Below are 13,102 nucleotides of genomic sequence, written 5' to 3' on the forward strand. Positions count from 1 at the left end.
TAAGTAGACACTTCACAGCTAGATACCACTAATCAAAAGATCCTACTGGCAGGCCTGTAGTGGAGCCAACCTTGTTTGGAGATGCTACTGAATATGTCAAAAGATGCGATGAATGCCAACAAACACAATTCCACATAATATGGACAGAATGCCCCTAAACCATGTAATGTCCTTACAACTATTTGAGAAACGGGGCATCAATTTTGTGGGACCCATTAGTCCGGCTGCCCGACACACCCAAGCCTCGTACATCATAGCATCCCCTATGGATTATTGCACAAAATGGGTTAAAGCTAGGGCCACAAGAAAATCCAACACCCAAGTCCACGGCCAAATTCCTTTACAAGAGTGTGATCACTCACTTTGGGTGCCCTCTTGAGCTTGTTAGTGACATATATATGAAGTAATACATATATGTCATGCACCCACTTCATTAATGAAGTAATACAATTCTTACTACAAGAATTCTTGCTCATGTACCGAAAATCTTCACCCTATTACCTTTAATCCAATGGCTAAGCAAAAAGCACAAACAAGACCCTATGCGCTATCTTGACCAAGATTGTAGAGGTGAGTCGTATAATGACTAGGAATAAAAGTTGTCGGCCGACTACACTCTAGACTTATTGCACCGCATATAAAGTGGCCATTAACATGACACCCTTCAGCTTAACATACGAAATTGAAGCGGTTATACCTATGGAATTCTTGGTGCCAAGCTTAAGGGTCACCATACACGAAAGGCTCACTGGCAATGTCCTAGATAGGTGATCGACTCTTCGAGCTGGAGAAACTTGATGAAACGTGTTTAAGGGCTGGGTATGGAATGTTTGTCAAAAAACTATGGTGCAAGCAATGGTTAAATGACTAGCTCAAGGACAAGAAGATGAACAAGGGGGGTATGGTCCTCCTTTACAACACTAAAAACCACAAGAAAAAACTTAAGTAAAGAGGACTAGGCATAGTGCACATTGAAACTCTTGTCAAAATGGCCAATTGTTTCAATGGTAGCGAACTGCAACTCACACAGAATGCCTTAAGGGAAATACACCTCAAAAAAGAGGAGAAACGTAAACACAATGAGTTGAAAAAAAAACCAGCACAACAAGAAGCCAAGGAATGGTAAGAGAAACTTAGAGGCCAACAAATCATAGTAAATATTTCCCAAGTTGACCTTAAGGGAAGAGGACTAGGAAGTTAAACCTTAGGAATGACCACTCCGACAAGTTTTACACAAAAACTAGCACTTGTTGATAATACGGGTGCTAACCATAATTAAATGTCTATGACACATGTATGGCACTCTCTTGGGAGGCCAACCTTACTACCCAACCCAGCCATCATCACTATTGTTGCTTCGCATTCTGTTCAATACTTAGGTGTTGTTACCATTCTATTTCACATTGGAAATAACCCCTTGGAAGGCAAGTTCTATGTCATGCTTGTAGGAACAATGTAAGAAGAAATCCTTCTGGGATGATGATGGATGGGTGTCATATTGATTGGGAGGCAAGGACGGCTACACTACAACTAGCCTCCATGCAAGTTACTATCCCTATGATAGACAAAGAGCCAGAGCTGCCAATCTGACCTCCACCAAGGGACCAATCCTCTTCATCAACCACAACCCCCTACTTACCAAAACAAACATAGAAACATACCACCCAAAAAGAGGCCTCTCTTTCACAAAGATACCCCATCCACTCAAGGAGTCCCATCTGCACACCCAGCTTTGCGGCAAGTCAAACCTCACCAAAACGGAGCCCACCAACACCACTAACACTACTAACACCACTAACTCCCAATGGATACTAGCTCGCCACCGTTCCACCCAACCCACACTGATTCTCATTGTTGGGGGCCCAAGAAGATCCTCATTGCCCAGGGCTATTATGAGAGTGTTAACACCCTATGGATTTTTTGAAGATCCAACATTTCCCTTCAAACCTTGGAAAAACCCAAAGCTTTAGCAAACCCAAAATCTCCTATACCTCCTCATATTGCGTGAAGCTCACGTCGACCTCCGATGAGGCAACCAGAAGCCATTAAGGTCAGGGAGAACCTTTGGTGAAGACCCTCTCCGCCACACAACACTCGCCACAACCCACCTCATCCTCACACCACAACTACTTACAAGTACGTACCTAAACACCTCCTCACGGCCCAAAAGTTCTATAAAGGTAATCAGCAAATCTGGTTACCCACGACTACCAACGTACACCCTTCCTGCTCCCAAACAATGGGGGGCCAAAGTTAGCCCCACCTGTTGCCACCAATAGCACTCTCTAGGATAAGGGGAAAGCAAAGATCCAAGAGGATGCCAAAGACTATGCCACACCCGCGCACTATCTCCACCAGTGATACCCCATCAAGCTCGGCAAGGTACTTAAGGATAACTCTGATGTCTCTGCATCAGACTAAGATGAAAGCAATTCTGATGTAGGTGACAAGTGGCATCCATCCAAGGTGCCAATATCCAACGGTGGAGGTAAAAAAAATGGAAGCCTAAGGTAGTTATGAAATCAACGTAGAGAAAAAAAGGGGAAAAAAAAAACACGCAGCTTCTGCACGCCGAATGCTATTCGTTGCTTCTTGGCTGGCGTCGTTTGATGGTGGAAGAGACTAGGTGTTAATTAAATGGAGAGAGTGGAAGGATTATTAGTGATATACATGGGCTGTTTATGAGGAGTAAACAAAGCAAAATGGAGCCTAGCGTTGAAGCGTAGCAGCAAAGTGGAGAAAATTTAAAAAATTATATAATTATTGGTTTGAACAAAATAGAAACAATATTGATCAAAGAGGATTTCCAGGCTTCTGATTAACAAGGTAGATGCAATCTACAGGTTAATTAACATTTGATTCTATGGATTAACTCTCTAATTACTTGATTAATACTAATTATGCCATTTTAATTAATTATTAATTATACTTTTATATTTTAATTAATATCTTCAAATGGGTGCGTTAAATGACTCTGTGATGAATTGGAAAAATGTTCATTGATATATTTCCGTTGGATTTGGTGTGATACATGACCTGTTTTGAGTAAGAAATGCCTATTTTGTAGAAAATTAACTTTCCTTTGCGGTTTATCACGGTTTTACGGAATTATGTTTTATTTAATATCTCACAAATGGTGCATGGGATGGGAGTAAAGTAAAAAGGGAATGTTATTGTTTTTTTTGAAAGGAATCCACATTTGTAATACCATTATGGTTTTGATATTTGGGGAATGGTGTTGCTTTGAAAAATGGCCATTAAAAATAGTAATTAAAAATTATATTTGAGTTAATATCTTTTAAACGGTGCATTATTTTGGAATGAAGTAAAAAGGAACTCTTATTTATTTTCTGTTTTGAATCATAATATATACTCAGAATTAAAATTTCAAATTTAGAAAATGATGTACCTTTAGAAAATGACTTGTAAAATCGTAATTAAAATTTATGTTTTATTAAATATCTTGTGATTTATATATCATAATGGAATGTGGTAAAAAGAAACTTTATTTTATTTTCTGTGAAGATTCCTAATATGCAATTATATGTGAGGCTCGGGATCTGTGAAATAGAGATGATGTGTAAAGTGGGGGTTAAAAAATGCATTTTAGAGGAGATCTTTGATATAGAGTTTGTTTGAAAAATCATATGCGTTTATAATATTGATATGGAATGGAGATAAAGCTCAAACATATTTGTTTTTTGAGGTTTAGAGTGAAAAAATCATAAATTTATTGTGAAAAATTGAGTGAAAATTTAGATTTATCTAGTTTTAAAAGGGAAAGTATAAGTCTTAGAGGGTAATTGAGAGAAAATAATTGTGAGCATCATGGACTACATTTATTACTTATTAGACACTCTCTCTCTCTCTCACGCACACATACACATATGTAAATATATAGTATCAACAATATTATGTTTTAGATACATATACCTATTATACATAGACACATATACTTACATAAGTAAATGGTTTGATGGTGACAACTAATTGTGAGCCCTAATGCATCTAGGCGTGCGGTAAAGAAACCCCCAAACACTTGACTTCTTTTTTCCTTTCTCCTTTTCAAAAATTCTTCCTCTCCTTTCTCCACAGGTAAAGGGGTGAGGACTCTTCCTTTATCTTGTATTAGTTATTACGGTCTAAAGTTAGGTGGAAACTTGACTTGACTACCTAACTCTTGACTAGAGAAAGGTACTTGTGAGGCCATGGAAAGTTTGAGGTTGAAAGGCTAGAGAAAGTTGAGTCATGACTGGCAAGGTCATGGAAAACGAACGCACAGAAAAGCAAAACCATATGAACTATTCTCAGAATTCAACAAGATGAGGAGCATCGCAGCCCCGGTAGCAGCTAATCTCATGCTTCGATGGGGTTACTTCAAGAAACTGCTCTTCTTCTTCTTCTTCTTCTTCTTCTTCTTGGTAGCAAAGCTAATATATTACTGCAAGGTAGGCCGGCGAGAGCTGGATCATGCATTCCAATACCCGAGGAGGCAAGCATTCTGATGGAATTCAAGAATGGTGTCCTGGATTTGTCGCATCAGCTCTCAAGCTGGCATGAGACCAACCTGAGCTGTTCTAAGATCAACTCTTCTTCTTCGTCCTCCTGCAGGGCGCCATGGAGTGGTGTCATTTGTGGTAGCCTGCATGGGCGCGTGATTGAGCTTCTCTTGCCCAACATGGCCCTCCAAGGTTCCATCCCTGCCTCCTCGCTTGCTCAGCTCCGATTCCTCCGCACCCTCAACCTTTCCTCCAATAACCTCTCCGGTGGCCTTCCTCCCCAACTCGCCACCTGCACGCACCTGCAAATACTCGACCTCTCCCACAACAATCTCACTGGAAGCCTTCCCGGCGAGTGGGGCAGCACTCTGAGGAGCCTGACGATTCTTGATGTTTGTATGAACGCCTTGACGGGCGTCATCCCAACCACCTTGGCAAACTGTTCTAACTTGAACGTCATTGATTTCGGGCAGAATTACCTGTCTGGCAACATCCCATCCAATCTGGGCATGCTGACAAGATTGAAGTTGCTTTCCCTATGGGGAAACACACTGACCGGGGATATCCCTGCCACCTTGGGAAACTGCACCGCTCTAACAAAGATTCGTCTTGGCGATAATCACCTCTCTGGCAGCATCCCATCCGATCTGGGCATGCTGACAAGATTGGAGTTGCTTTCCCTCTTGGAAAATCGAGTGACAGGGAGCGTTCCAGCAACCTTGGCAAACTGCTCGGCCCTGGCAGAGCTTGATCTTCAGATGAATGGGCTCTCCGGCAGTATCCCGCCCGAGCTTGGCATGCTGAATGCACTCCAAAACCTTTCTCTATGGGGAAACACACTGACGGGGGATATCCCTGCCACCTTGGGAAACTGCACCGCTCTAACAATGATTAGTCTTGGCGATAATCACCTCTCTGGCAGCATCCCACGGGAGCTCGGTATGCGGAATCAATTGTGGTATCTTGTCCTTTCTCGGAATAATCTAAGGGGTGATATACCAGCCACCTTGGCTAACTGCTCAGCTCTACAACAACTTTGTCTGTCAGACAATATGCTCTCGGGCAACATCCCATCTCAGCTAGGCATGCTCAGTAGTCTGTCGGAGATTACCTTGCCAAACAACTCATTGAAGGGTAATGTCCCAGTAACAGCCTTGGCAAACTGGACGGCTTTGCAATTCCTCGATCTCAGCGTCAACCAACTCACCGGCTCTGTTCAAGTTCTCATCAAAGGATTGTCCAACCTCACAGGGCTATACGCTCTGGACCTGGGAGGTAATTATTTCCAAGGGGAAGTTCCGGATGTCTTTGACGGCTTCAGCAGCCTCCAACAAATCTCCCTGAAGCACAATCTTCTGAGTGGTGCCCTTCCTCGTTCGCTAGGATCGCTCAAGGCTCTGACACAGGTATGCCTGGAGGGCAATATGTTCGAGGGGAGCATTCCCAACGTCTTTCTGACCTCCCTCCAAATGCAGCTGCTATACCTCTCCTCAAACAATCTCTCAGGTGAAGTTTCTGTCAATATAAAGTCTTTAATTCCTGGTACTTATACTTCACATTCACAGATTCAGTGTAAAATTGTTGACCGATCTAGAATAAACCTGGATTATTGTTTGGTTCGTCCACTTAGCCTAAATTTGTTGTGTAAGATAAAAGTTTAACGCGAGTTCGATAAAAGGGGATCAATATGTATAATTGCAGGAGGGGGTAACTAATTATCCTGGCACGCCTAACTACCGAGAAGTCATTGAGTTCTGATGTTTCGCATTTGCACTCAGGTGCCATTCCGGCTAGTTTGGGAGCCCTTCCCGGGTTTTTAGCCATAGATCTCTCCCACAACCTGCTAAGTGGTGCGATACCACCAGAGCTTGGATCACTCTTTGAGCTGCAATATTTGAGTCTCTCCAACAACAACCTTTCCGGCAATATTCCTTCGAGCCTGATCACCGGTTGTGCTCAATTGGTCAGTTTGAATCTGTCAAGCAACCGACTCACTGGCAACTTACCACCCAGCTTGGGGAAGCTTCAGAATCTAATTGGGCTCGATCTTTCTTACAACGAGTTCGCGGGGCTCGTTCCCGATACAGAACCCTTCAATAACACTGCTGTTACAAATTTAACAGGAAACATTGGGCTTTGTGGACCAATTGTGAACCAAATCTGTGATACCAGTTCTCCCAATGATTCAAGTCCTATCAAACATTCCAACCGAAAGACCACATTTACAGAAGTTGGGGTGGTGGTGGCCGTGGTGGGATCAGTACTGGGTGCAACAATGATCCTCGCGCTCATGGCCGCTTTCCGTTACCGCAAAAATAAGCGCAACCAGGAGCAAGACTTACAGAGACGCATACGCAGCATTCTTGTAGCAGGGGCGCATTTAATTAATGTCAAGGCCGGTGAGCTAAGAGAAGCAACGGGATGTTTTAGTGAAGAGAATGTTTTGGGCAAAGGTAGTGTGGGCACCGTCTACCGAGCTGTTCTTGCAGGAGGAAAAGCAGTGGCAGTCAAATTGCTCAACAACGACATGGCCTTGGCAGACGAGGCCACCTTCAGAAGAGAGGTTAAAATATTGGCTAAAGTGAGACACAAGAATGTATTGAGAGTGTGGGGGTGCTGCTTCAACTTGGACATGAAAGCTATCATTCTAGATCTCATGCCCAACGGCAGTCTAGACAAGTATCTTCATGGTCGATCAAGGCTTGCAGATGATCAGCGGCTTTCCGGAGAGCAGAAGCTCAGAATACTCCGCGGAGTGGCACAAGGACTAGAGTATCTACACCATCGCCATCCCGAGGGCTCCATTGTGCATTGCGATATCAAGCCAGAAAACATCCTGCTGGATGCAGATCTGGAGGCACGCATAGCCGATTTCGGGATCGCAAAGGTGCTTAAGGGCTGCAGCTTTCAAGAGTCCGCCTCCATTTTGCTGAGAGGGTCGGTTGGCTACATTGCTCCAGGTACGTATAATCTATGTTCTTTAATTGGTCTTCATCGAGGCAGCTTTGCTGTCGTCTCGAGTGGGTGGTGGTGGTTCATTACATAATAAAGAGGGGGGGAGTCAAGATAAGTCTTGGCTTTGTCTAATACACATGCTATCTCTCGCTCCGACACTTACCTTTAAATAATATGTTGTGTGTATTTCCTGACACCTCTAGCATGGCCACTTGTGATCCTTCACTTCTTTTGCCGTGACAAGCATGCCATTGCTCTTCAATTCGTTGTTTATCTCCATGTATTGATTGCCTTCATGTCTCTAATCTCCAGAATATGGGTTCAAACCAGATCCTAGTACCAAGGCAGATGTTTACAGCTTTGGAGTGGTGATGCTTGAAGTCCTAACCGGTAAGAGACCAACATGCAATGAAATATTAGAGGAAGGTCACACATTCTTGTCTTGGGTGAGATCTGCCTACCCAGACAAAGTGTTCACCATTCTCAACACTCCAAATCTCTCACCCAACATTGCATCACAACTAGTTCATGTGGCGCTCTTGTGCACGCAAGACTCACCCATCGACCGCCCCACAATGCTTGACGTATGTCGCATCTTGATGGGTCATGACAATGCAAACTCTCATGAATATCCCAACCTGATCTTGCCAAATGCATTAGAGCTTAATGCATCTCGTAATTCTACACAAGATGAATAATATCATAAGCCTACACCTTTTGTAGCTCTTTCATGTTGTCCTTCAAATAATGCACAATTATGTTCCATGGTTATTGCTACATCCTTGACAAACCCTATTGTCATAATCATTATCGAGAGTGTGACTTCTAAGGACCATCCTTTGTAAAAAGGGTCAACTATTGCTAGTAAAAAGGGTTACTGCTCCATCCTTGCCAACCCTATTGTCATAATGATTATGGTGAGTGTGACTCCTAAGGACCATCCTTTTGTAAAAAGGGTCAACTATTGCTAGTAAAAAGGGTTACTGTTCCATCCTTGCCAACCCTATTGTCATAATGATTATGGTGAGTGTGACTCCTAAGGACCATCCTTTTGTAAAAAGGGTCAACTATTGCTAGTAAATATAATAAAAACCCATGTTCCATCCTTGCCAACCCTATTGTCATAATGATTATGGTGAGTGTGACTCCTAAGGACCATCCTTTTGTAAAAAGGGTCAACTATTGCTAGTAAATATAATAAAAACCCATGTTCTATCACATTTGGCCTTATTCTACAAAATAGCATTTTTTCTCACCCTGCTTGTGAGGTAATTATTCATAATGCCCAAAAATGGCACTATAGCGTATTTTACTAGCCAAAATCAAAGAAAACATGCTATTGATTTTTATGGTCCTTGTTTTAAAGAATGATTTTTTCATAGATTTTAGTTATGAAAACCTATTGAACTAAACATTTATCCTTATTTTGATTGGCTAAGAAAAAATATTTTTATCAACCATTTATGTGGGGTATAATTTTGTACAAATAGGAAATTGGACAACTATCTATGTCTCTATATAAAAAGGTGTCATCAGGGAGAGGCCTGGGTATGGAAGGGGCCTGGGTATGGAAGGGGCTAGTGATTTAATAGATTCTACTTTTTAGTACATTCTTCTTTATATCTTAAAGATCTTCCTTGGGAAGGCCCATCTCTCTCTCTCTCTCTCTCTCTCTCTCTCTCCTGAAAAAGCCATGGCTATTCACTCATGCTCCACAAAGCCAAGGCCATTCATTCATCAAGCCACAGCCATTCATTCATCAAGCCATAGCCATTCACTCATGAATCCACGGCCGTTCGCCTAAGTAGCCACAGGCATTCCTTAGCGAAGCCACGCCCGTTCCTCTGTGAATCCACGACCGTCCCTCCATTGAAAATCTACATAAGGGCCCACCCCTATTCATTTCCCTCACATTTCTTCTTGCCTCCTAGCCAAATGATTACAGTTTTTTCACTCCAATTTTCATTGCTTCCTGCCTGCTTACCCAACCCCCGCTATCATGGCCAATAAACCCAAGCACTCTGACTCCTCCTATGATGTCATTTCTCACATCCCACAAAAGAATAGGTGTTAATCCTATTTTGGATTAACAAACATGATCCTCAATTGAGGACATTAATAGGTGTCATGAAACGGCACTATAAAAGTTGTACATTATGAGATATTGGCCACCCAAGGCCTAGTAAGTAAGTTTTGGGCGCCCAAGTATGAATAAGGACCAAATGTATATAAGGCATTTTCTCATAATGAAAAGAGACAATCTCCTTTGTGCTATAGAGAGCTCTCCCTTGTGTCTTTAGTGAGATTGAAGAAGAGAGAGCATTCTAGCATTGTGCCTCTTTTATACTTGTGTGATTCATGCTTGTGTGTGAGAGTGAGAGAGAATGTGGGCCTCAAGGGACTCAAGTTTGAAGCATTGGTAAAAGTACCCTACGATAATTGTGATCTATTGCTCATCCTTTAGGTGAATGTGTAGAGTTTCCTCTTGGAGGTATGGTAGCCCATAACATTTTTTGCACCGCTACGAGGAAACACCTTTGTTTCTTCCATCCTCTTGGAGTTTCGACTCCCACTGCATAGGATTCATTATTGCCCTTGCATTCTAGTAGTGCATTGTGTGGAAAATGAGTGGATAAGATGTGTGTGGTAGGAAGAAATCGTGAGAAATTGGTTGTGATGTTGTGTATGTTTGTGGTGGAGTGGTTTTAGGATAAAGCTTCACTGTTTGTTCTTGTTAATTTTGATATTTGCATCATTGAAAACACCAATGTGAATGAGCAAGTTGGTGTTTGGTTTTTCTTCTTTTTTAAAAATTCATAAAAATCAAAAACATAAGAAACCATTGATTGTGCCAAGAACTTGCATTCCATTCCTTAGGAGTTGCACAATCGATTTGGTATCAATTGGATAAGTATTAAGCACCCAAAATCACAACTTTCGACACGAGAAGTTCCACATGAAACTGCAGAAAAACATTCATGCCATGAACCATTTCTTGCAATTTCATGCCGCGAATCGCTCACGAAATCAATGCTGCAATTAATGCTGGAAATTACGGGAAGCATAACCGCGAGACTTCCTATGTCTGTGGGTTCTTTGGAGATAGAGGATTCTTCCCATGTATGTGTTTATAATGTGCACAAAAGACCTTAGCCTAAGGGTCCAGATTTTCTAAAAATTTTAGATTAAGGTTCCAATAGACCAATAAGATTAATCCAAATGTAGGAAGGAGATAAATTGAAGAATAAAAGAAAAACCCCCCAAAAATGAGTAAATGTTCACATAGGATGAGGAAGAGTGGCTAAGGACCAAAGAAAATAGTTAAAAAACTAATTTTTGACACCTCAAAGTGGGGATCTCCCCTCATAAAGGAGGCGCTTTTTTTCTCATCATTTCCCCGAAGGGATAGCAGTCAAAGAGAACTTAAATGCGGGGGCTTTTTCAGTTTTAGAAGAGCACTAAAATAGGTGTAATTTCTAATATATCCAATGAAAAAGGGAAAGAAAAGATAGCATCCTAGACATTTATTCACCGCTTAAAGGAAAAGTAATTAGAGAACATAAATCCTTGTCTACCCCAGTAAGGCAATAAGCTAGATAATGCATTGAAAGACAAACAACCCATTCCCATGAAGTTTACAAACGAGAGTAGGGCATACAAGTACATCAATAGGAAGGAAAAAATAAGGACACGAGCTACTATATACAAGTGTACGCCAGGGTTTCAGCCAGTATAAGATGCCCAAGTGGTGGGTGTGAAAACCCCAGATCATTAGCCCTCCCCCTAGGCTAGAGGCACTCATGCCTCTACCTTGTTGATGATGCTTCCAAGGTCGAGGAAGGACTCTCTTCCTCATGTAATTCTTCTTTGACAATAAGTCGATCTAGCCTTCTCTCATGAACTCAACCCTTTGAAAGTGTCCATAGGGAAGGAATGGATGGACTCCCCCAACCCATTTTCCTCAAACATTCTGGACAGTGTGTTCGCTTGGGACTCCTCTTTTGTTTCTTCTCGAATTGGGGTTGGCACGTCTAATTCTTTATCCTAGGTTGGCTCGTTTCATGGAAAAACTGTATCCCTTACCCCCGGTCGACTAAGGCCTTGGCATCTTCGAGCTTTCTTATTTCCTCATCGGCATTGGGATATTCACCGACCCATTGATCTCCTCAAGGAATTTAAGGATTGTTTCGCGTGGAATTACAAAGAAATGAAGGGGGTACCGCCTACAGCATTACGATTCCAATCATGGAAGGTTCAAGGCCAACCAGGTAGAAACCATACCAGATGAATCCTAAGTATGCAACAATTGTAAAGGAGGAAATTGACAAGCTCATTGCTGTAGAATTCATCTATGAAATCAAACATATGGATTGGTTGTCACCAATCCATATGGTTGTCACCAATCATGATAGTTCCAAAAAAGAATGGAAATCTTAGGGTATGTGTTGATCTTAAAAAGGTTGATGAAGCCACTAGGAAAGACCACTATCCATTGCCTTATACACACAGAACACGTTTTGGAAAGAGTGGCTGGGAGAGAAGCTTACAACTTCTTGGATGGATTCTCTGGTTACAATCAGGTGTCCATAGCACCAAAGAACCGGCATAAGACAGCTTTCAACACAATGTGGGCGACATTTGCATATACAAGGTTATGCCGTTTGGCCTCACAAATGCCAATGGTTGATGTGCACAACCTTCAAGGACTACTTACAAAAGTGGTTGGAGGTATTCATTGATGATCTATGTGCACACTCTCGATGGGTAGACCATCTATCCTACTTGAGGAAAGTGTTCGAGCGGTGTTGATTATATCATATATCCCTAAACCCCTTGAAGTGTCAGTTTTGGGTCAAGCATGGTGTGATATTGGGACACATTATCTCAAAGAATGGTATATCCACGGACGATAGCAAGGTCAAGCTGATATTGGAGCTACCACTGCCTACCAAACTACAAGGGAGTGCAAAGATTTATGGGCCATGTGGGGTACTATCGCCGCTTTATAATTTTTTATGAAGAAATAGCCAGACCCTTGTACAACCTCCTCATTGTCTTTGAGAGGACTGAGGAGTGTCAGGAAGCATATGATTGACTGAAGCAAGCATTGGCAAGCGCTCCAATTCTATGACCCCCCAATTGGGATCTCATATTTCACGTGCATATTGATGCATCAAATTTTTATATTGGTTGCGTAGTCTGCTTCGCTAGTCATCAGCTGAATGATGTAGAGGTGAATTAAACCACCATGGAGAGAGAAGGATTGGCCATGGTTTACGTCATCAAGAAATATCGACATTACCTCTTGGCCAACAAATTCATATTTTTTGTGGACCATCAAGCCTTACTATACCTAGTAAATAAACCTTGTACCACACGGGGAGAATCACATGATAGTTACTATTATTGTTGGAATTCGACTTTACAGTCACGAGATAAGGAAGGGAACACAGCATGTGTTGGCCGACCACATGTCAAGAATTCCAAATGGGGAACCAACAATTGGTGTTGATGATGATCTCCCTGATGCTTGGTTATTCAAGTTGGACATGGTACCTGAATGGAGTGAAGAAATCTCAGAGTATCTAGCTTATGGTTTTTCGCAAATACCTTTGAACAAAGATACAATGCCGTAGCTTATCAAGCTG

The 13,102-nt window shown here is 42.0% G+C and overlaps 1 protein-coding gene across 2 annotated transcripts; it reads left to right on the top strand.

Annotated features, from left to right (window-relative positions):
- Window positions 1-4,332: 4,332 nt before the first annotated feature.
- On the top strand, window positions 4,333-8,398 carry LOC147617594 (uncharacterized). Of its 2 annotated transcripts, none has more exons than XM_086775886.1 (3): window positions 4,333-6,005; window positions 6,278-7,459; window positions 7,785-8,398. In XM_086775886.1, exons 1-3 carry the CDS (start codon window positions 4,367-4,369, stop codon window positions 8,150-8,152), a joined length of 3,189 nt encoding a protein of 1,062 aa, XP_086632012.1. In that variant the 5' UTR covers window positions 4,333-4,366; the 3' UTR covers window positions 8,153-8,398. The 2 variants fall into 2 exon arrangements, with proteins under 2 accessions (XP_086632012.1, XP_086632011.1); XM_086775885.1 differs by having other exon boundaries at window positions 7,767-8,397.
- The last annotated feature ends 4,704 nt before the right edge of the window (window positions 8,399-13,102 follow it).

Source organism: Cibotium barometz, chromosome 36 (genome assembly GCF_041138505.1).
Source record: "Cibotium barometz isolate CiBa-2024 chromosome 36, ASM4113850v1, whole genome shotgun sequence".
In the NCBI taxonomy this organism is placed as follows: domain Eukaryota; kingdom Viridiplantae; phylum Streptophyta; class Polypodiopsida; order Cyatheales; family Cibotiaceae; genus Cibotium; species Cibotium barometz.

Bases quoted from the DNA above. Each gene is read 5' to 3' on its own strand.
- LOC147617594 (XM_086775885.1), top strand. From the start codon at position 4,367: ATGGGGTTACTTCAAGAAACTGCTCTTCTTCTTCTTCTTCTTCTTCTT. The intron at 6,006-6,277 runs GTGAAGTTTCTG...ATTTGCACTCAG, and splicing joins CTCCTCAAACAATCTCTCAG to GTGCCATTCCGGCTAGTTTG. The intron at 7,460-7,766 runs GTACGTATAATC...TCTAATCTCCAG, and splicing joins GGTTGGCTACATTGCTCCAG to AATATGGGTTCAAACCAGAT.